Source organism: Cinclus cinclus, chromosome 17 (genome assembly GCF_963662255.1).
Source record: "Cinclus cinclus chromosome 17, bCinCin1.1, whole genome shotgun sequence".
NCBI classification, from domain to species: Eukaryota; Metazoa; Chordata; class Aves; order Passeriformes; family Cinclidae; genus Cinclus; species Cinclus cinclus.
Genome location: NC_085062.1, coordinates 5,249,769 through 5,273,958, shown reverse-complemented (window position 1 = coordinate 5,273,958; position 24,190 = coordinate 5,249,769). Strand labels below are relative to the sequence as shown.

General features: G+C 46.8%; 1 protein-coding gene across 2 annotated transcripts in view; it reads left to right on the top strand.

Annotated features, from left to right (window-relative positions):
- TTC28 (tetratricopeptide repeat domain 28) overlaps positions 1–24,190 on the top strand; it is a 106,482-nt gene that overhangs the window by 52,165 nt on the left and 30,127 nt on the right. For both annotated transcript variants that reach the window (XM_062504419.1, XM_062504420.1), the window contains exons 3-5: positions 9,719–9,866; positions 11,482–11,754; positions 12,784–12,914. In XM_062504419.1, coding sequence (XP_062360403.1) covers positions 9,719–9,866; positions 11,482–11,754; positions 12,784–12,914 — 552 coding nt within the window. The remainder of the gene's footprint in view (positions 1–9,718; positions 9,867–11,481; positions 11,755–12,783; positions 12,915–24,190) is intronic.

Sequence of the window (24,190 nt, the reverse complement as noted above, 5' to 3'; positions counted from 1 at the left end):
CTGAGATTTCATCACCGTATCGTCAATTATTCACTGAGCCTGCTTGTTCTCTTCCCGGCACTCTGACAGGGCTGCAGGCCAGTGGCAAGCAGCAGGCAGGGCTTTCTTCTCTTTGTTCTCCTGCTTGCTCTTGGTACCCTGTGGGGGAGACTTGCCTGGTGCTGTACCATATTAAACCTCTCACCCAAAGTTCAAATTTGTACAGTTCACAGACAGGGGAGAGTTTACAGCCATCCCTATTGCTGGAGCTTTCTCAGTGAACTGTAATTATTGTGAGCTTTCTCTTTCCCTAGAGACACAGTTTTCACTGTGGCTGCAATTACCCTGCACAAATGCTGCAGCTGAACAGCAGCGACCTGGTTGTCAGAAAATCCTCTGGGAAATGCCAAAAGAGAGGCCAGCAAAAGAGGAAGTTGCAGGAAGAGCTTCAGGAAGGGTTTGTCATTGGGGGCAAAGCTGAGAAGATCTGTGCTGCTGGTGCCTGCCTGGTGCTCAGGGTTCTGCCTGTGCCCAGGGGCTCCTGGCTGGAGTGGAGCTGTCACCTTGGGGTGTTGTGTTGCAGAATGCTGAACAGATCCTCAGCACCATAAAACTCAAACTGTTGGTTTTGTAGGGGCAGTTGCTGTGTCTATTAGTCAGGAAAGAATTAACCAGATTCTGCTGCTGAGCAGCTCCAGTGAACTGGGACTCCCTTGTCCCTTGGCCAAGCTGTGGTCCCAGAGCAGGACACTGCTTGGTTTTCTCCTCCAGCATTCCTGAACCGTGCCTCTGGAAGTGCAGGATCTCTCTTGACTTAGCATGTCCCCTCATATTTGTACTAGGGAAGCTCTTCTACCATGTGGCACCTGCCTGCATCAGAGTCCAGATGTGATGAGTTCCCACTAGCTGGAAGGAACTGTGTAACAGTAGACATTTCTTGTTGGTTTTGGTCTCTCTGTAGCTATGTCTGCATGATTCTCAGTTTCTATACAGCCCTGATAACTTTCTCAGGAGTCCAGGCTTGAGCTCTGCAGGCAGGCAAGCCCTGGCCTTGTGAGAAGCTCTTCTGCTGAGTGCATCCTAACAGAGCAATGCTCTGGTACCTGCTGTGTTCGTGTGTGGAAATTTTAGTCTGTGGTGGATAATTTTAGAATAGAGAACTGAAATTAATACTATGAACTCATCGCCTGACGAAGGAGAAATTTTCCTGTGGATGTACAGAAAAATATCTTCATTTCTTCTGGGATTCCTGGGGGTGGAAAGTCTGAATCAAGGCTGGAGTCACCATACCAAGGCATGCCAAATACCTCAGAACTTAGAATATTTTCTTCCAAGCCAAGACTTTACACAAGTAATGGAGTTCACAGGATATATGAGAAAGACCAGAACTTGTCTACATAGACACAGCTTTTGCTTTGTTTGTCATCACTTGAATAATTTCAGCCAGATGAAGAACGGAGAGAATGTATGAGAAGGGAACAGAGCCTGCCCTTTACTGGCTTGCCCTGGGCACAGAACTTAGGTATGGCTGTCATTAGAAAGCGTGCAGCCTCTTAAATTCAGGTATGTTCTGTAATAAAATGGTCTCTCCTGCCCACTCCTGTTACTTGAATTAAGTACAGTTGTAACTTAAAGGTTACTTAAAGATAGCATTAAGGGTAACTTAGTTGTTGGAATAAGGATTTCCAGGATGTCGCCTAGTGCAGCTTTTTGTCTGTGGAAGAGAGTGCCTCTGCACAGGGGAGCTGCCTGTGTCCTCCACAGAGGAAGCCTTGCTCCACAGACACACATTCAGTAAATGGGAATAATAAGAAATTTGGCACTTCTGTGGAACTGACACAAATCCAGTGAGTTCAATGGCAAAGCTGGAAATGCAGCCGGTACTCCTGCTGTTCTCCTGGCCTGTAGGAATAGAAGCTGCTAACTAGCATTTGGAATCTATGGTGCCATTTTCTGTAAGATGAATAAAGGAAGGTAGATTACATTGTTTTCTGGTAGTGCAGTACAGTCAATGCAATGTTTTGTGTTCCTAGAGCACCCACCCTTGCTGGCAAGGGACACTGTTCTTTCTTGGGGTTGCAAAGCTGAGAAGAAGCTGGGTGCTTGCTAAGGAGGGCAGGGAGCTCTTCTGCTGTTTTGCCTCTTTTCTGAAGGCACAAGGGGATCAGTCTGATGGGTTGTTCATCTCATGGCTGGTGCAAGCAGCTGTGTGAAAACCCCAGGGATCATGGTGAAAACCAGCTCTTTGTGTTGGTTACCTTCCTCAAGTTGGGGCTGATGTGTGTGAGAAGGAAGAGTCCCCAGTCCTTTGCTATTCTGCCCTCAGTAGGGCTCCTTCGTATGAAGGATTTTACAGTGTATTAGAAAATGAAAATTGCTATTTTTGGACTTGGCTGTTGCAGCCCCACTGAAGAATGACACCTATTCTGGAGTCCATCCAGACACTGTTCTAACAGCAAAACAGAGAAGTGGTAGGGCAACTAAAATAAAGCAGATGTTTAGCAGGGAAATAATTTACAATTGGCCAGTTTGATGGTACCTCTTGACCCTTTCAGGATTGTTCAATAAAACTGGCAGTTTCCATAGCAACTACTAAATTACTTGGTGCTTCAGAGATCTGTGATAAAAGAGGCGAATCAAATCATTGTAGGGAAACATGGTGTTGATGTTTCTCCCCTTTGCATTACAAGAGTAATGATCTGGCAAAACTTGCTAAATGGGACGCCCCTGCTGAAGAATTTTTCCCACGTTCACTTGGGCCAAAGGGATTTATGTTTCGTACTTTTGCAAATTTGATTTTTCCCCTCTCCCCTGTCATCAGCTTTGTCCTTGGCAGGCGGTGCTGGCTGGGCGCTGGCAGGGAGACGGTGAGCCAAGAGGCAGGAGCCCGTGTGAGCAGTAGGTGTGTGCTGGGCTTCTCTGTCACAGCCCCTGCTGAGCATCAGGTGCTTCTCCAGGGAATATGGAACAGCTCCCTGCTGCAGGTACACTGCAGCCACCCACCTGTGAACACGTGGCAGTCACTGTTATCCTGTGCTCTAACTACTGTGTATTTCATCTTCTGCTCTGCTCACCTGGAGATTGTACTACTCAAACTTTTTTTGTACTTCAGCGGTAAGAAAGGATGTACCTTAAGATCAGGGCAGTCTTGAGAATGGATCCATGGAGATAAGGATAAGATAAGGTGTGATAAGGAAGTGGCTTTGGGGCTTTGTTTTCCACAAAGCCCATCATATCTGGCAGCTCTCGGGGTGCATTTTACTTCTCTTTGAATGTTTGGTTGTATGCAGAGCTGTTGCTCTTGTGGAGTCTGCTGTGTTGGAAAAACTCAGTGTTAAAATCTTGAAGTGCTAGTTCAAAATATTGCACTTAACTCATTCTTATGACACACAAATCACCATTTACTGATCGAAGTTTATCTGACTTTCAGCAGTTAAAAAGATTTTGAGTCATTTGGGCGAAGTCATGGTAAGCCAAAGTTTTTAAAGGGCTGTTAAATGACCTCTGCTGTATCTCAGTGTCTCAGTGCAGACAAGAGCATTTCCAAAACAGCCCTAAATGCTTTTAAGATTCACAGCAGTCAAACAGCAGCTAAAACCAGGAAGAGGTGGGATAATTGGGAAGTGCAAGACAGGGATTTTACAGATGGAGAGTGAAGCCAAGAGGGCTCAATGTTGCAGTCCAGAGGAAGAATACCTGGACTGGGGAAAATAATGAAATTTACAATGTATATCATAGTACAAGGCCGAAAGTAAACTAAGCACTGGGTAATAATGATGTTCAAACCAGCCCTGCCTCTGTCCCAGGCTTCCCTGAGAAGCCACCGACTGGTGTCGGCTAATCCATTTAGTTTAAGTTTTGTATAATTCTCTGTTAAATATGTAATAGTATCTTACAAAGACTGGTGTTACTTCTGAGCAGGATGAAAGGTGGCCTATCTTTTCTTCTGCCATTTCTGAAATAAGTTGTTTAGCCAAAAATTGTGCCAAATAGTCCCGGTCCTTGTGGAGGAACTGCAGCAGATGCTGCCTGTTGCCCTTAGGCAGATGAGGCTGGTTCTGTTTTCCTTTTGTTGTAGTTGGGCACTGACAGGTTGGTTGTTACTCCTCTAGAACACTTCCCTGCCTCCACTTATAGCTGGTTCTTGCTGTTAAATGATGTTTAAGAGTTGTAGCTGATAAAGACAGGAAGATTGTCTCCTGGCACCTGCTGTTAGGGAAGGAGAGGGATGTCCCCTCTGAAGAGGGGTTCCAGGATGTAGCTGCTGTTCCTAGAGGAAGCCTGAAGCATGTGAGAAAGGAGGAATAAGGATAAGCTCTGTGAAAAGCTGGGCTGTTTACTTCAACTAGGTAAACAAAGGTTTGACTCTATTTACTGATTAAATTCGATTTATTTCAGGTGGGCAAATGAGCTGTGCAGAGAATCCCATTAGCAGGTAGTGGAAGCCCAATTAATAAGAATGATTAAATGCTCTTTGGATAAAACCGGGCAAGTTATTTTACACACACATGCACACACACCCATCTTGTTTTTCTCTATAGGCTCAAGGGGGCTTAGAGGAAATTTCCATTTCTAAGTAGTGTAGTTCTGCAAGAGGCATCTTGGAAACAGGTAGAAGATAAAGAAACAAAACTGCAAAGACAACAAATCTGTTGTGCTGATTCTCCAGGGCAGGCTGACAGCTGTGATTCAGGTGTCAGCCAGATGTAGGACTGTGAAGGAAGAGTGTTACCTGGGGTGTAACCTTAATTTTGGGAAAGCAGGAATTCAGCTCGTGTGGTCAGCAGCAGTATTTATGCATGTGCTACATGTGTTCTGAATTAAAGTGCAGTCTTCCCTCTCCTCACATTCCTGAAATCCCACAGCAGAGGTTTGTCCGTATTTTTCTCTAAAGTTTGGCTGTAAAACAGTTACAAGGGGAGAGGACAGATTCAACCTGGTGCCTGGCCCTGAGAAGCTGTGGCAGCTGTTCACACATTGCCTCTCTTCTGTTGTTCCCTTGCATAGCTCTGGGCAGCTGTGGGCACAGCTGGCGTGGGCAGCCACGAGGGGCAGTGGGGTCTGACTGCACAAGAGGTGTTCTGCAGGCTGAGAACAGGCATTAAATGCATCAGAGATTATTCCTGCTATTTTTGGCTTCATCTCCTGATCTGGCAAACCAAGGGAGCATTATGGAAGAAGCATTTTCTGTGTCTTTGCCTTTCCTGCCCTGATGGCCAGCTGTCCAGGGTTTGAGGCTGACAGCACGATGGGGGTGCTTTGAGTTTCCTCCCCTGTGTACAATGGCAGCCTTTGTCCAAGACCAGGGTGCTTTTTTTCAAGATTTGCATGTTTGTTTGACAGGAGTTTTTTACTGCAAGTTCTTCTGATGCTGTTCCAGTTTTGTTTCTCTCTGTTATCCAGTTAATGTTGGCCAGCATTGCACCATATCCATGAGCCTGTGGTGTGAGGTTTGGTGGCAGAGGGACCAGGTGAGCCCTGGCAGCGCAGCTGTGGCCTGTGATGGCAGTGGGATCCCTGCAGAAAAGGGGGGTGCAGGGGGAGGCATAGGAGCTCCTGAGCAGGCAGGAGAGATCCCAAATGTAGAATCTGTTGCTGCATTCCTTGTGGGCTGGACATTGACTTGGTTTTATTTAGCAAAATCTTGGGGAACTTAAAGGTCCCATTCATTATTTGCATGCCATGTCTTTGTACTGTATTTTTATCTTCATTGCAAATTTTGAATTAATTATAAACCAGTTACTGTTGCCTAAAACAGTTCTTGCATATTGATATCAGAAGATTTAATAAAAATTTCAGCTCCCCTCTTGGTATTGGCCATTCAGTTATGACATTTGCATTCTAATCCTGTTTTAGATTGCACAGGGAAATCTAGAATTCAGGGATGGGATCTCAAATGGGACTTAGATGGGATCTCAAATGATGAGAATCAAAAGAGTTAATAAGCATGTTTGTGTTGCCCGGGCACTGTAGCCATCAGTCCAGTGGCAACTCCTGGTAGGACAGACAGAAATTCTCCTTTTCCATTAAATGGGCTATAATAAACACAGGTGGAAAATACTGGTGTGTACAGAAACTATATGGGTCAATAAATCGAGCTGAAAACATGGGACTTGTGCTTGGAATTGTAGAGAGGGGCTGTGTCTGCCTAGGCAGATACTGAGTGTGCTGTGGCCTGGCCACCAGCTGGCCCTGGAGAACTGCCCTGGCCGAGGGGCAGGGCTGTCTCTGTGCTCTTCTTGTGCTCGTACAAGTTTTGTAAAATTAAGTTGCGGGTAGGGAAAAGCAGTAAGAAACTTTATTCCAGCATTGAAAACATGGAATGTTCTGAAAAGCGTGGGGCGAATAGGGAAGTCTGCAAAAATGGGTGACAAAACCTGAATGAGGTGAGAAGATTTATTCCCCTTTGAGTCCTGTGGGAGTGATGCCACTTCACCTTGCTGGGGTCTGTCCTGAGGCCAGCAGTGTGAGCAGCATCTGTTACAGCAAGAGTGTTTTCCATGGAAGTCTCAAGTGCCAAATATATTTTGCCAGTTAATTAATTAGAGTAACTTATTTTTGCTTCCAGAATATCAACAGTGCTTTCAAAGTTTTTCTGGATAAAAGGTGCTGTCTATTCTTTGTCCTCCCTCCTTCCCTTGACTGCATGAAGTTGGGTAGCTGGGCAGAAGTGCAGCCTGTTGTGCTGAAGGCTGAGCCCACCTGCCTGTGTGAGCCCACACTGGTGTCTGATTCTCAGAGATGTATGGGAATGCTCACTTAACAGCCTCTCCAGCAGCATATCAGGGACTTGATGAGATTGGCTGCTTCTTAGAGCTGCTTTGGACTCTTTAATCCTCTTCCCTTCCCAAAAAACTCCTGCTGGCAAAAGCTGCATCCCTGCTCTCCCTGTCCTTCTGTGGGCAGTGGGTGTGCTGGGCAGAGCTCAGGCTGGAGGGGTGGGTGCAGGTGCTGGGAACCCCTGACATGCTGTGGCTCTGGAGGTGGGAACAACACAGCTGTGTCCATCCTGCTAAAACAAGGACAGGAGAAAAGAGTTCCCATTGAGGGAGATGCATCTGGTGCCAAATTCCAGCTGAGAGTGAGGCTTTCTTCTTGCACAGTGCCTTGTTCCTGGAAAGTGTGGCGCAGAGTCTGCAAAAATGAAAGAGATGGTTCCAGCTGTCTGTATTACACTGAGAATGCAGAGAGTCAGGTTAGAAAACACCTGCTGTTCTGTCTTGTCTTTAGTGAAACATTGCCTCTCTCCTTGCTTTAATCTACTTAAAAGGAATTGATCATTTTTTCTTATTTGGGATCACTGGAAAATTAATGTCACTGTTACTGTAGAGTGAGCACTGTAGTATCTTCACATAATGTGATTTAAAATTTAAAGCTCTCCCAGCAGGGGAAAGCTCTGTCTGTGTTGGGACCAGGAGCTGCTCCTTGGCTCATTCCTTCATCTGCAGCTGCTGGCTCCCTGCCTTCCCTTTTCCTCTCCTCTTCCAAAGGGTGATTCTCACCATTTCCGCTTTGCAGACTTTTCCTCTTGATACAGTGTCTTCATTCCAATGCTAAACTAACTTGTGAGTGCCTTTTGGGGAGGAAATAGGTGATGTGAATGCTTTTTATTTAGTTAGCTAATGGTCTGTGGAGAACACAATGTGCAGGGAGCATTCTTGTGTATGCTGGAAACTGGAAGAGGAAGGAAGGAAGGAAGGGTTTTTTGCAGGAGAAAAATGGGCCCAAGTCGTACTTTCTGTTATGATTAATGGATTTCTCTTTTGGGCTTTGAATGTTGTGTTTGTATTCAAATTAAGTGGTTTCCAGGGGCACTTCCAGGAATAGACGTGGGGAGCGGATAAAAGCCCTTTCCATAAAGGATCTTCAGAATGTGCGGAACTGAGCTGTATGGTCGTGGGTCTTGCTGCGTCTTGTCTCCTCCTGACACCTGGAGCCTCTGTTTCTCCTCCACGTGCAGGGTTCAGAGGCTGGGGATTCTCCTTTCTCAGCATTCAGGATGTGCCAGTGAAGCACAGGGTGCTGAAGATGCCCACACACCACATGGAGCTCGGTGCTGGCAGCTGCGTGTATGTGCCCTCCTTCTGCAGAGCTGAACCAGGCAGGCACAGCTGTCCTGGACCAAGCAGCCTTATGGGCTGGAAATGTCCCAGTCACAGTCGTGCTGTGTCCAACTCCCTCTGTCATCAGGCAGTAAAGAATGTAATTAGATGGTAATTCTGTAAAAACAAGACTTAATAGTGTACAGCGTGATTTAGGTGACACTTCACACTCTGCTGGGAGGACTTGTGCTTGGTGGCTGCTGCATGTTGTTAGTTCTTTGTATTTTCTTTGATTTAAAGCTTCATGCTTGTAATCTAGTTAACTCTCAATTGGGTTTTCAGTACAGTGGCTTGTTTGGTTCAATAAGAACACATTTATACTAAAGGTTAATGAAAAGCATTTTGCTTTCATTGAATTCATTAAAAGGGGTTATACAATCAAGACTTACTAATGGAAAAGAAATTAAATATTCATGTCTCTAAATTTCTCACATCATTTCTGATTTTCCTTAATCTCTGCCTTCCTGGATTGGAGTCCGAAAGTTAGAGCCTGAATGCTCTAACGAGTTAAAAAATTAATTAAAGATTTCTTCTGTTTAAGTAAAAGGAATTCCCAGATGTATACCTAATGTATCTTGAGTACAGGTCTCTGTGCTGTTATGGATGAAGGGAGAGTGATGATGTGATGTGCTACAAATACCTGAGTACTTTGTAAATACTGGATTGTGTTTTCTGTGTTTTTTTCCCCAGTATCTCCCAGGCAGCTCTGGATACCCTTTGGGCCAGGGGTTTGCCTGTGCTTGTTGTGTGAGCAGAGTGTGTGTCTGAAGTTTCTGCTTTGTGTGTAGGTTCCTGGTATGTGTGGAGATGTGGGAGCTCTGTTTGGCAATGCTTTGCAGCTGCATATTGATGTTACTGATGTAGAAATGGAGATACATGGTGATAAAAGAGATAAAAGTTACTTTGAAGGTATTGCAGGTTCCCATAAATGGTTTTCTGGAAAATAAAGAAATGAAGAAAAATGGTCTTGTAAACAGTTTCAGGATTATGAGTGTCTTGTTTTAGTCTAAGAAGCTTGTACAGATCAAGGTATACATGTGTACGTGTGTGTGTGTTGTATGTACGCCGTGCTGGACAGTGTCTGTCTCAGTGGATGTGAGTGGAGGAAGAAGGCTCAGCTCCGGGCTGCATCTTTGTGTTGTGTTTCATTGCAGCTTGAGCTTTCAGTACATTTTGGGCCCTGCTAGTAGTGGATGTTGATATTGGACTCATTTGCAAGAGCTGATGAGAGAGGAAGTAGGTTTCTTCTGTGCTGTGTGGGCCAATACTGCAGAGGAGGGTCTTGAGAAAAAGCACCTGGTTATAAATAGTTAAGAACTAATATCTGGCCACGTCCAAGGGGGAAGGCTTTGCCTTACTAGTAGTGACCAACCCTGGTCTCCAGAACAGTTCCGAGGCCTTTCTAAAGCCCGAAAGGCGATCAGAGTGAGGAGGCACACGCTGGTGGGGTTCACAGACCGGACTGCAGTGTTGGTGGCATTGGCTGTAGCCAGCCATTGATCGTGACCAGAGAAGCCGGAGCGCGACGGCGCGGCCCGTTGTCCACGGGCGTGAGGTCAGGGCAGCCGTGTTATCGGTGCCTGTTTGTGATGGCTCGGTGACGGTGACGGGCATTGCTGTTGCCTCTGTCCCTGCAGGCATACTTCCGTCAGGGCGTGGCCCTGCAGTACCTGGGACGCCATGCGGATGCGCTGGCAGCGTTTGCGTCGGGGCTGGCGCAGGATCCCAAGAGCCTTCAGCTGCTGGTCGGCATGGTCGAGGCCGCCATGAAGTCTCCCATGCGAGGTAAGCACACGGGGGTTCTCAGGGGTGTGACCTGCTGCTGAGGTAGCCAGAGGTGGGAGCTTCAATCCCAGCGTCTGAGGACAGGAGAACTTAGAGGCCTGAAGGGAAAGATTTTAAGGTTTGGCTTCTCTGCAGAGCAAGGAGGATGCCAAGAATGAAGCCTGAAGTTACAGGAGGAACAAAAACTATCCTTCTGGTTGAGTGGGACAGTAGGATGGTGATAGGCGGCTTGAGGGGCGCTGGAGATGAATCGGAGTGGGTTTGTACAGCAGTTCCCATGGAATCCTTGTTCTTTTTTTTTTCCTTTCTCCAGTATTAGTGCAGGCAGAGTTGTGTGCTGCTGTGGCTCTGGCTGTGTTGTTACTGTAACAACTTCCCACAATGTTTTGGCTGGGAGCAGCGCATCTGAAAGGCCTTAGGCCAGTGTTTGCCCAGAGGAGCACATCAGCAGCTTTTCTGTGGTACTAGTGTCTCAAAACACAGCATTCCAGAAGGCAAAAAGGCTGCTCTGCTAATTCACTTCTGTTCAAGCAGTGTTTGAAATCACAGAGACCTTGAAGCCATATGAGCTGTGCAGTGTTTGCCTCTCTTTCATCATGTCCCCGTTTCCAAGATTTTTTTTCTCTAGAGGGAGGGGGTTGTCTCCTCCTAGCTCTGTTTCTCTTTGCAGGATTTGTGTTGCAGTGCCCTAGTGCTGTTAGTCAGGAGGGAACATGGCAATTGTCATCCTCAGCATGTGATGCTGGGGACCACAGGGCTTAGGAGCCAAGGAGCACTGAAATGAAAAAATATCCTTGTTGGTGTTTCCTTTTTAACAGTGTTTTCTTCATCCTCCAAAATAAATTCATCTGGAATTTTCTGTCCTATACAGCAGTTTCCTGGTGAATGCAATTTGATTTGCTGCCCAAAGGTATTAAGGCTGCTGCTTAGAATGCAGGTTACATGGTATTCTGTGGGAGCATCCCCAAATTTGGCAGGATGATCTCTGGCCAACCGCCCTGCAGCTGTGTATCAACTGTGCTCCCTGCTGCAGTCAGACAAACCAAAGCAGTTGGGCAGGTCCAGTGCTATCATGCCACAGGAGCACTGTCTCCTGCAGAAGGAGCAGCTTCTTTCTGCAGTTTTGGTCACCACTCTTAGCACACATCATGTGCTTGGGTATCTGGACAGGCACATTTTTTGCAAATGTTCATCTGAAAGTTTGTGCTGAAAGAGCAAAAACTGCAGTGCTCTCAGACACTGCAGATGGCCCATTTCCAGTTTCCTACAAAATTCCACAGATATCTTCTGTATTTTTTCTGCCATTGGGACTTCAGAGCTCACTATGAGACTGCTCTGTGCTGAGACTGCTCTAAGTTCTATTCTGCTGCCTTCCTGAAATGCTTTCTGCAAAGCAAACAGCAGCTTGCCAGGTGATCTGTCTTGATATGCCAGATCTTAGATGGTACCTTTGAGCCCCAAGCTCCCTTAATAAATCTTCATTGGATTTGGGCTGTCTGGCCCTTAAATCACGTGTCATTTGTTTACCAAAAAAATCAAGATGAGTTGTGAAGGTAATTCCTGATGCAAATAACTTGATTTGCTGAGTACCTCTGTCTTCGGTTTTGCACTTCAGAGTCCTTGGAGCCCACCTACCAACAACTGCAGAAGATGAAGCTGGACAAGAGCCCCTTTGTTGTGGTGTCTGTGATTGGCCAGGAGCTCCTGACTGCAGGCCACCACGGGGCCTCTGTGGTGGTGCTAGAGGCTGCCCTGAAGATTGGCACTTGCAGCCTGAAGCTGCGGGGATCAGTGTTCTCTGCACTGAGCAGTGCGTACTGGTCCCTTGGGAACACGGAGAAAAGCACTGGATACATGCAGCAGGACTTGGACGTAGCCAAGAGTTTAGGTAAGAAAATCCTCCTTTCACTCCTGGAGTGCTGGGTTGTGACTGGTGAAACAAATCAAGAGCTAGGGTAGTGATCAGCATCTCTCTCGAATACTCAGGTTTCTGTGGGTTTCACAAGCTGTTAAATCCAACCTGAAGCTTCTGAAATGTGCAGTCTGCAGGTTTGTGCATCCCTGTTTGCCTGCTTGTGTGAAGGGACAGATGATCAATGGATGTGCTAAGGTTTTACAGGGTCTTCTAATTACCTGATGTCGTGTATGTGGGAACTGCTCTTATTCCCTGTGTAGACTCAGGCTCAAAACCTTACATGAGTCTTAAATGAAGCCATCTGCTATTCTAAGTATTTGATGGACAAAAGTACTCACTCGGAGATTCTGGGGCAGAAGCCAGGGAAGGAACAAATCAGTAGTGAAGCAGTGATGAGCAGAGAGTGTTTAAAAATAAACAAATTCAGAAGTCTCTCTTGAGTACAGTATATTCTGCACAACAGTGAGAGCATTCAGCTTTGTGGGATGCTCTAGGAGAGCAGACAGGTGTGATACAAAGCCCTGACTGTGCAGAGCTGGAGAGACAATGCCCAAAGGCTCGAGCCAGGACCCTTCACTGAGAGCATAGGGACTGCTCTCTTGAAGATGGTTGTGGGTGTATTTTGTACATCTGAGCAGAGCTGTGCTGCAGAATTGCTTTCTGGAGAAAGCTAGAATGCTTTGCGCATGTTCTAGGCCTTGGCCATTGACTGACCTTCGCAGTGCAAGCAAGGAATAAACAGGGAGGAATGGAAAATTGCCAGGTGTTAGGCCACAGAAGAAAGTAAAACAATTCTAAAAATAAGATTGATGGCTATTGCAGAAGTTTCTGAAGGCCAGCGAAGAGGGAAGTTTGGCTGTGTATTAAAGATAAAGATGAGTTTGTTCTAATGCTGGTTCTCACACCAGGACATGACTTGTACCTCAGGTTTCAGTCTTCCCACTGGATACTTCCAGCAATGCCTGTATTAGCTAATCTTTGTTTTGTTTGCATGTGACACAGGTGACCAGACAGGAGAATGCCGAGCTCATGGAAATCTGGGCTCTGCATTCTTCTCCAAAGGAAATTACCGGGAAGCCCTTACGAACCACAGACATCAGCTGGTGCTTGCCATGAAGCTCAAGGACAGAGAGGTAGGAAGCTTATTAAACAGTCAAAGCTGGCTGTCTGCACTGCATGGTTTTCCAGACAGATTTGAACATATCTAAAAGCCTTGTTGGTCTGCCCTGTTTTGCCCCAAGAATTTGGAAGCTGTGACTTCTCCTCCTGGGTGTCCACTTGCCTTTTGTGAAGGAAAGTCTTTGTACCAGTAGATACGATAAGTGAGTGCAAGGGGCAGGATGCTTGGGTTGTCCAGTTGTCTCCCCATCTCTAGTCTCTGAGCAGGTCCTTTTGCCTCCCTGTCCCTTGCCATCCGTGTTCCTACAGCACAGAGGCTCTGGGCTCCACGGGTAGGAGCTGCTGCTGGGTCAGTGTTAGTACCACATTGCTGCAGCTGAGCCCTTGCTGTCCTCAGCACATATGCCAGTGTTATAGATGCTGCTGACCTGGACTCTGCCAAGCTGCATCCTAAGTTGTGCTTTTTCCAGACGAGAAATGGGCAAGATCCCTGTCCTCAGTGTTTGCATAAAATACATTTAGTCTAAACACCAGTGAAAACAAACAAACAAACAAAAAAAACTCATGCAGACCTGAAAACAAATTATGCAGGATCTGCTTTGCCTTGACCATTCAATTATGCTGGGCTCCCTGCCAGTGCACGGACTGAGGAGGCTGTCCCAAGGGATTTCTACTGAAAGTTCACTGTAAGGACAGAATCATATTTTAGTGCACAGATACAAAATCTATCCCCTGCTCCAGGGATGCCCCTCTACTGTGAGTGGGAAAATGGAGACTGGTGGTTTCACGGCAGGCACAGGGAAGAGCTAGAGGCGGCAGGACAGGTGAGAATTCATGCAAGCACTAGTAATTTTGGGGGAGATCTAAAAACTGAGGAAGATCAGTTTCCCACTGCTAAGTTGTGGAAAAGATCTGCTAGAATTTACTGAATGCTTTACTGCTTTACTAACTTACTTGGCAAGTTAAAGATCAAGTAAGCCTTGGAAAAATGCATCTTTCAGTAGGTTGTGGAAGGACTGTGGCTGGGGGAGGGACTTCCTAGACATTTTCTTGATTATTTTACCAGCTGGAAAACCTCTTGAATGACTCCAGATTTCCTTGTTTCTGTTCATGAAGAGCAGAAAAGCTGTTTCTTGTCATTGTTTGTGCAGTTTTCTTGATTGGGGTCCCTGTTGCTGCTAACAGGGTAACCTGTGTGGCTGCTGCTCTTCCGTGGGGCTTCTTGTCCAGCACATCCCCTGTTGTGGGGCCTGGAGGCAGCAGCAGGGAAGTTGATGTGCTGGCATGAGCACAGGAGCCCCAGAACCCCAGGCTGGCCTGGGATGTGGGGCTGGAGCATTTTGCCTGGTCTTCAGCCCACTGATTTAAACAGATCTTACTGGGGGGGAGTCCAGGGAATGAGGGCTAATCGTAATAGCCCCTAGATCATGACACATCTGGGCACATAATTAACAGTTATTGACAACAAATGACTACTTGGTTTAGCAAGAAAGCTGAGCTTCTTGGATTTCCTGTAGGATGTAACCACAGGAAATTAATTTGGCGCTTTCTGATGACATCATCTTGACCACAGAGCTTCCTCTGAACAAAAAGCTGTTTTTCTTGGCCTCCTTTGCAGACATTTTTATAATGCAAATGTTATAAAGTTGCAGTAGACCTGATGTGAATTCCAGCAGAAGGGAATTTGGTGTGCAACTGTAATGAGGTAATTGTTTTACCCCTGACTGTACAGAGAATTGGCAGAAAAGGTAAAAAGTGCTTCTTTGTATGGGATACTGCTGTCTTTGGAGAGGCTGTCGGGCTCTGAGGCTGCTGGAGCGAATGTTTGCTGGGTAGTGCTGCCCATAAAGGGAGGAGGAGGTTGCAGAGGGTCTGTCTGGAGCATTCAGGTCTGTCCTCCCCCATGCAGGCCTGGAGAAGGGGAGCTGTCAGCTGAGCAGGGAAGCATCTCAGCTGCTCAAGGGACTCAAGACTTAACAAGTTTTTCTTCCTTGGCACAGGAGTCTGTGCAGCTCCTGTTACAAACAAAGGCTATGTGTCCAGGCAGGCCATTTGCTCTTTCAGTCGCTGTGGGGAGAATTTTGAGCTGTTTTGTTGTACTTGTGTCCAGAGAGAGCATGGGGCAGGTGTCGCTGGGGTTTGGCATACCTGTAGTATCTCTAAGAGGAGATTTTGGGGATTTGAACACACGTGTGGGTTTGGTCTGTGCAGGTGAGGGAGAAGTCTGGTTCTTAGTGAGATGCTGTGAAGGGCACCATGAAACAGCTGTCTCAGGTAAGGAATGGGTTGGATTTCTTGACCAGCTGCAGTGGCTGGTCGGGAAATTCAAATGAGCTAGTTCTGTGGATATACCTGTCCCTGCTTCCACCATGGCACTGGTGGCAGGGTGAGCATCACTGGTCACGTGGCCCGATGGCAGCATGTACAAAGTGTAAGCATCCCATTCTGAGTGAGGAGGGTGCTGCACAGCCCATCTGAGCTCAGAGGGAACACATAGGCAGGGGTGCAGGACTCTGGCTCAGCGCATGTGTGCACCTCAGGAGCTGATCTTTGGGCATCTCTCTTGGCACTAGCTCCAACTAAGGCCCACACAGTTTGTGCAGAGGTGGAAAATAAAACTTTGCTGGGCTCTTGAGGCCCCTAGGTAGAGGCTTGTGTTTTCCTCACTCATTCAGAGCCAGCTGCAGGCTGTTGGAGTTCACCCACTCCTGTCCTGCAGTAAGCAACTGCTGCCTGTGCAGGGATAATCACCACTGAACAGGAACGAGAGGGTCCACTCTGAGCAGACCTGGCTGCAGTGGACTGAAATGTAGTCTTTACTTCCTTGCTGATGGATAAAGAGTCTCAGCCTTGTCCTAGAGCAGCAGCAGCCTCATGTTCTTGTGATGTTCCGTGCTCTCTGTGACTGAAATGTCAGTACATGCTGTCCAGCAGTTCACATGCTGAGGAAACCCCATTCTGCTAGCTTGGGCTGCTGCTTTTTTTTCCAGTCTCTGCCTAGTGCTCATGAAAGAGCTGCGAGTTGTATAAAGAGAGGTTCCCCAAAGCAGCAGCCAAGGTACTGGAATGTGCCAGAGGAGGAGTGGCAGATGATGTTAGCAGGGAAGACTGCATCACATTATTTTAGCTTGTTGTCTTGTCACAGAAGCTGGCTCTGATGAGCAGCAGAAGCTTGCAGCCTGTTTCTTCTCAGAGTGGTCTGAGGGCTGCAGTTACACCAGCCCAAGATGGAGCTGCTGAATGTTATGTCTGTTCTCTATTTCTGAATTAATTGTTTTGTTTTTAACACCAGGTAACCTAATCTTCTGGAAACCATCAGGTAACTTGTGTAGGTAGGGTGTGTTGATGCCATATCACAGGCTGTGATTTAGACAAAGATTATGCAGCTGACGAGGTATGCCAGGATCAGAGGAAAGAATGGAATTAAAATGTAAATGTAAAAGCTTTTGATGCCTGTAGCACTAGTCCCCTGCATCTCTTTTCATTGCTAGCTGCTCCTCAGGTGTCCAGAACTGTCTTGTGTTCGATATTCCGTAAGGCCAGAGTGTAGAGCCAGGGATGTGTGATTTCTTGGGATGGGTTGGGGTGGCCCTATTTGGTGATCATTTTGAAGGGCCTGTGTTATTTCCAGAGCATTTCATTTAGAGAAGTAATACTTGAGTTTTGGAGCTGTGAGTGGCTGACAAGCAGAAATGGACAGGGAAGCTGTGGAGCCCTTTCTTGTGTCCAGTGTCCAAAACCTCACAAAGGCTGTGCTTGAATCCTGCTGTGCAGAGGCCATGGACACCACAGGAACTCTGCAGTCTAATAGCTCCCTTCTCTCCTGGGCCTTCAGACGCCTTCTATTACAGCCCCACTGTTCAGAAATAGCAGGGCAGGATGGCAAGATCATAGACTAACCATCATGAAATGAGTGCTTGTGCTGCCAGCATGGAGCTCTTGGGAAGGATTCTGCTGCCAGAAAGCCACTGGGTGCTGGCAGCCCCTCTATGTTGGCTGGCAGGCACACTTTGAGCTGAGCTCTGCCTTTCCCTGGGATGCAGCATCTGTCTTCACCATGCAGGAGTGAACAGAAGGTGTTGGGTGAGAAAGAGGATTGATTATCTGCACCCCTGAATTCTCCTCAGGGCTGGGGTGAGGGTGCAGCTGAGCAGGAGTGTGGCTGAAGAAGGGCAAAGAGCTGAGGACAGACTGACAGACTGTGTCAGTACTGTCTTGCCCCTGGGTCAACTCATGATGACCAACAGCTTGCAGCAGTCATTCCTGGCCTGGTTTTGAAGGGATTTCCCTCCACCTCCCTCTGGAAGCAGCTATTTTTGGAAGGAAAAGGTGCAGAACTGCTGGGACTCAGTGCCCTCTTGTTGCTGACCCTTTGTATCGGCCTCTGGCTGCTGCCCTGGACATCTCCATGAGCATCTGTGGCTCTGGGAATTCTCTGCAGCAGGTGGGTGTGCTCAGTAACTGATGAGCCAGGTTCTGCTGTCTCAAGATGCTTTTTAAAACAACTGCAAATGTAAGGCAGAGTTCATGTTTGCAGCTTCAGCAGATTTTGTTCAGAAAGGCTGACTGTTTGCAGGAAATGGGAATGATGAAGATGATAATTAGAACTGGGTAGTTAAGTAGCACAGAAGAAAGATGTTTATTAAGCAGGCTTTGGTGGGTTTTCTGTGTCACCTTGCTCTGGCGTATCTGTGAGGGTTCTTACATGGCAGGGGAAATACCAGAATACAGAAATACCCACTGGAAAGAGAAACCATGGGCTTTGCAGCACAGGAGACTGCAGAATCCATCTGGGTGCTCTGCTCCTTGCTACAGAGGGCATTGCTGTGGAGCTGGCTGCACCTGGAGCCATGGCTGTCCATCCCTGGAGGAGGAGTATTAGGGAGTATGGTTACTGGGACAGACGGTCCATGGTTGGATTCTGTTGGGAATTTGAAGATTGTGCAACTGTCTGAACATATTTTGTGAGCAGCTCAGCCACTGGTAGTTATTTAGCTTTGCAGTTTGGTAGTTTTTCCCAGTCCTCTTCAAAGCAATGACTTTCAGTATAAAGCTCCCACATTTGGTAAACTGCAGCTCCTTGCTGTCAGGCTGTTCAAATCAAAGATCAAATTTCACCTTCTTGTTTCCAGAAGGAGATGCAGAAGGAAAGATAGATCATTCCTTTCTAATGAAATCTGTAAATTCTGTAAAGCCAAGTCTCTCTGCCCTTTCCTGAGGGGAAGGGGAAATGCTTTCCAGGTGTCCCTCCAGCCCTGCTTTGTCTGTAAAGCCACATCTTCAGTCAGTAGCAGGGCTGTATGGATTCAGCTTTTTCCCTGAACTTTTATGAATTCTGGTTTGGGGCAGCAGAATGGGGATTTTTTCTGTTCTTCTGACTTAGAGGATGTGCTCCTTATTGGCAGTCTTGGGTGGAGTGTGGAGGATCCCATGCATTCATGAGCTGCAGCTCAAGGGAGCCCACGGCAGTGTCCCTGCCTGTGGGATGTGTGTGGCACTCAGCCATACAAAGAGGTGGTCTGGCCCTGGGGCTATCACATTTTTCAGAAAGGAAAAATCTGAAAATCTTATGACCACAGTTGTTTTGTTATGTTTGCAAACAATCTGGAAAATGAGGACAGGATATAAATACCTCACAAATGAGAACTGGAAAGAGTCTTCAGGCTAAAGCAGTTTGTCATGCCTGGAAACATAGACTAAGATGTCAGAGACAGGCTGTGATGAGGAAATGATTCCAGCAGTCTTGCTTTATTAGGGATCCAGGGCAGACTGCCTTGTACCCTGGAGGAAGGCTGAGTGCCAGCTGCTGGGAGAACACTTACCAGTGGAGTTTACTTGGGAATTGTGGGTCCACTAATGCTGCATTACAGCTTGGACCGAATCACCTATGTGGTTGAAAGGATGAGTTCAGTGATGTGAATCAGCCTTAGTGCTTGACCTTCAGCATTTGGATTTGTATTCAAGAGTATAAATTCTTTGCCTTTCCCTTTCTGTCTTCAGCAGTTTTTTTAGTCAGCTTGACAGGATTCATACAGGTTCGTCTGGTTCAGAAGTGATAGGATTAAGCAGAACAAAGAGAAATCTGACTGGTGCAGGAAATTTGGGAATGCACTAAAAGGCCATATGCTTTGTTTTGTTTGGACTTGTGACTCAAGAGGGAAATGTAATACTTCCTGAGGATCTCCTTTAAATGTCCCCATTTGACCTCCACAGCACATGGATTTTAGCTGAAAGAAATGCAGTCTTCTGGTTTTGCTTTCACAGTGTCTGCAAAGCTCAGCATGCTGCTGAGGCCTGGACCTGCTTGCAGGAAAAGAAATGAAGCAGAAAACTCATGCAAGAGCTGCAGCTGCAGCACTCCTTGGGTTTTCAGGAGGCCCACCTCAGCCAGGGCTTTTCTCCTCTGTATTGAGTTTGCAGTGAGGGGATGTCCAGCTTATGAGCAAGAGCAGCAAGGGTTGGCACAGGTCAGCACACTGCTGTAGGAGTTGGTGTTTTCTTTGCCTGCTCTGAACTTGTTAGATCCAAGTTTGTGACTTGCTGGCTTATTCTTCCTGACTGAGTTTGACCAGGGTATGAGTCACTCCTCAGGGTTGCCACGGTGGAGAAACTTGTGGTTTAAAATGAGGAATACTTACATCACCACTAAAAATGTCAAGTCAGCCATTCTCCCCTAAAGTGATTGCTCACAGGAGCCTTTCAGACTGTGTCCAGAAAGCGACCAAATTTGGACTACTTGGGGTAAAGATAGATCAACCCCAGGTGATGTGTAGGCTCGATGATGAGATCTCCTTTGTAGTGTTCTTGGGCTGGTGTATTTTGTGTGATTTCTTTGTGGAATGAGTGGAGCTTTGCAGAGCCAGAAAGGCAGCCCACTCTCCCAGGTCCCCAGTACCACATGGTGAGTGAGGGGTGTTGCACCAGTTCCCACAGTGAACATGAACAGCCTGGTTACTATGAGTGACAGACAGATTTATTCCTAAAAAAACTGAGTGGAATAGCTGTTGCTTCAGCTTTCCAGCAGGACCCTGCTAACTTGGTCAAAGCTATTTTGTAGAACTATTCTGTTAAGGGTGCAGCTCAGGTATACTTTTGCAAGTGTTCTAGGCAGAACTGGACACTTTGCTCTTAAGTGGTAACGGAAGAAATGGAGTCAGTGGATTTTCCACTGGAATGGAGCAGCATTATTTTGGTCTCTGAATGAGCACCTGAAAGTCAGCATTCCCCTTGGAGTGACTGAATGGTCTGGCAGTCAAACCCTTAGTACTGCTCAGGTTTGTTGGGATTCATGTACTTTGTGTGATACTTTTGCCATGGAACAGGGAGAATGAGAAGTCCTCTGAAATGTTAACAGTTTCCTGACTAAGTAAGAACAGAGGGGGCTGGGAGCAGATTGTCAGCACAGTCCATTGAAGGCTCTGTTGTGAGCAGCAGCTCTGTGACACTTGCAGAGCTGTGGATTTTACCCATTAATCAAGTGGACGTCAGGAATACCTCTTTATGCTGTGTGTTTTGAGTTTCTTATTGTGTCATTAATTCCTGGTTGTTCTCTTTCAGTTAGTAGTTACAATGCTCCTTTCAGGCCTTCACATACTAGTGCTTTTGTTCCATGGCTTTGGCTTTTTTGGGGTTTGCTCTTTGGTAGCTCCTTTGTGAAAGACTTGAGAACTTCTACAAGTAAATAGGGATACCACAGATATTGATTGGTAAGGATATTGATTTCAGTGTATTTTTCCCCAGGAAATAATTGCCTAAAAGCAAATCCATTCCTTCTTTCTGCATACTGATCATGTATAAGAGGGGAGGATATTGTCTGCTGCTTCCTTTCCAGTTTTCTAAAGCATGGCACACAAAGGAAGAAGCTAGATGTGGTACTGGCATATCAGCCTCACTTTTAAGGGAGGAGAGAAGGACAAGTTTTAATTTTGATGGGGCACCTGCTCTGTTTGGATGTGAGACTTGTTTTAATGCATAAATCAGGTGTTGTCCAAGCCAGGCTGAGGCATACCTGTGGATTCTGAGGAAATTATGAAGGGGCTTAATAGAAGTGGAAATAAAGGGCCATTTACAGCAAATGATCATTTTAGCAGGTCCTGGAACCACCCCCATCACAATGCTGTCCTACTTGTGTACACAGCAGTTACTTAGTCCTTACCTGTAAACAAATAGCTCCTGTAGAGAAAGGGATGGGATGTGTCCCTGGTGTCAGTTAACCTGTGCCCTTCCTACCTGGGACAGTTACAGCAGCACAGGACACAGTGAGATTTTACTGTGTGTGGTGACACTCACAGCACTGAGCCTGTGCTTTCAGAGCTCTGCCTTTGTCTGTTCTGGAACAATCTGCTCCCCTCAGTACCCTCAGAGGGCTCTCAATGAACCAGCACACCTTTGCTTGCATTCAAGAGCAAGGATATGCAGGTGAGGGGTGATGGGATGCAGATGAGGTTGAGGATGAGGAGGTACACTGGTTTTCAGAGGTGCTGCTGCCTGCCCCCAGTACAGCTGTGATGAATATGCATGGTAGCATGGTAATCTGCTGGATACAGTTCCACTGCATCTGTAGGATCAAGCTGCTCTTACTCTGTGCCCAGAGGGAAAAAATTGAAAGAAGCAGCATGCAGCAGGGCATGCTCCATCTCTGATCAGTCTTAATTAGTGTCTGTGTTCAGGGATTAAGGGTACCTTATAGTGATATACCAGACAGAGCATTTTCACCTCACCCATTTTAGGATGATTATAGAGGGTTCTTATTTAAGCAGGCTGTGCAGTCAGGTGAAGACTTGTTTAAATGTAACATGATTGGGAAATGACCACTCTCTGGCAAGGGTGAAATACCCAAGGAGTGCATCTTTCCAAATTGTCAGGTGCCATTCTGTGATGCACATGTGCTTAACATCAGATTCTGCTTTACTCAGCTGAAAAACCTGAGCTGGCTGTTGCTTCTGAGAGAAAGAGAGCACTTAGGAACCTTTTTCAGAACTCCCTTCTGTGCCTCAACTCAATGGCAGAAGAATCTGCTTTCTATTAAAGTGATAAATTGCTTAATTGGAGGTGTAAGCAATCCCCACTGTAAAATTTGTCTTTGTCAGATACATAAAACATTGATTTTCTTTGTTTGCTGTTGCAAACCCCATGTGGTATGGAGCTGTAGTCTCACATCACTCTGCCACCAAGCAGAGGCGTGTGCTATCAGAGATGGAGTCTGTTTGCCATGTGTCAGCCGTGTGCTGTCCCTGCCACCACAGGGCTCTTCTGCCCCTGACCTGGGAACACCCCATCCCTCTTGGCCCGGTGTGTGAGCCACTTGGGGTTGCCTGTAATGTGGAGGATTTTATTAAATACCCAGTCATTAATTTATCTTCTGGAATCTTATTCCTAATCCCCTGAAGTGAGTCACTGGAGTCACCCAGCAGATGTTATCACCAAATTGTTCCTAAACACTGTCATAAGTGCCAGCTCCCCTTACTGCCCCCAGAGCAAAGAGAGCACTGATGGTTCTCTTGCTTGAGGATTGCTGCTTGGATTGGATTGGGTTATGAGTCAGCCCCAGCCTGGGGAAGCCAGAAGTGCCACAGGCTGTCCTCATGCAGACTCCCAGAGGGTTGAGAAATGCTGTTCTTGGATCAGGTAACAGTGGAAGCTGCTGCAGAATCAAACATGAGGACCATTGGTATGAAGGACACATCAGAGGGTAGAGTGGCCTTCTGCCTTGTCTGGATGAGTCACAGCCTAGCTTCTAAAATCAGCCCCAGCTTTCTAATCAAGTTGTGCTATTTCTCGTCAGTTCTTCACCCTTTATTTTCTGTTTCTCTTTTTGTCTCCTTCAACTTATTTTTCTTTTCTGCTTCACTAGTCCTCCTGTCACATCCTGGTTTAGATAATCCAGCCCTGGGCACTCAGGCATGTCACCCAAGCTGTTTTTGCACGCACTGAGAATGATTGCCAAGCTTGTACCCTTCATTCTAGGTCTTTACTTGAAAGCCTGGGCATGCTTTTGGGCAAAGGGATTAGGAGCCCTAAGAATAAACATTTCCAGCCTCACTAATGTCAACTCCTATCATCTGCTGCCCATTCTAGGAGACATCCTAAAGATTTCTTCCCATGTGCGGGATATGCGGTCCCTGCTTCTGTCAAGTTTTTCTTGTGCACACACAATCTGAGATCTGCTGCTTTCCATTTATGCCTCTTTTCCCCAGCCATAGCCCATTAACATCATCCGAGTCTCTGCCTGATGGCTCTTGGCCAGAGCTGATCTCCTCAGCAATCTGCACGCATGGATGTCCACTTTTTTTTTATTTTAGCAGCCCCAGGAGACACCAGATTTCACTGACTCATTGTTTTCCAGAAAGACTCTTCCCAGCAATAACAGAAGTTCTGTTGCTGGTGGTGGCCGGTCTTCCAGAATTTCTGAACTTCCAGGCCGGATTAGTTCTCATGGCATTGAACTGGGCTCCACTTGGCTCAGAGGGTGCTGCTGCCTTGATCCACAGCAGTGGGCACATTGCTTCCTATCAGAATGAAGGGAGCTCTGATACATCTTGAGTCCTGTAATGAGCCCCACTCAGTACTTTGGTCTGGGCTTGTGGAAGATGGCTGAATGTATCTGTTTTTTTTCCCTTTTCTTCCCTACTTAGGTTGCAAATAACTTAATGCTCTGTATATATTAAGCTTCATGAAGTTTTATGTAAAAATGGATTCAAATTCAGAGCAACAGTTTTTGTGCTGGCTTTTTTGCAGCCTCCAAACAAGCTCCCTCAAACCCTCTAAGAGCTCTCCCTCATGGTATCAGCCAAGAGTTTCTGTCACTGTGCTGCTGAAGAGCCTGTCCAGGGCCAGACCACCCCAGTTCTGCAGCCAGTCTGACCAGCATGGAGCAGGACCCAGTCCCAGTTCTGCCTGTGGCCACACTAGTAGCAGCTGGTCTGACCTGCACTGAGGAGGGGCTGGGGCCACTGCCAGGACTGCCCAGGAGCTGTGAGTGGCAGCCCTTGGCCAGCTGATGCCCTCACCCTGACAGCTCCTTTCAGGAGGTTTGGAATTGGGTCACAGCAGCAGCTGGGGAGCAAAGGAGATGCACATGTAGAAGCTGCAGAGGAGTTGGGGTCAGCTTGCTGGAAGGAACAGCCTTGCTGAGGCAGCAGGCATGTGAGAACACATCCCTGCCCTTGGCTCCTTGCCCTGCTGACTGGTTGGGAGCTGTGGCTCTGCCAGGTGGAAGGCGAGTTTGCATCCTGGGAGATGCAGGGGGCAAAAGAGTCTGATTCTCAGATTATTTCTCTTATTAAATATG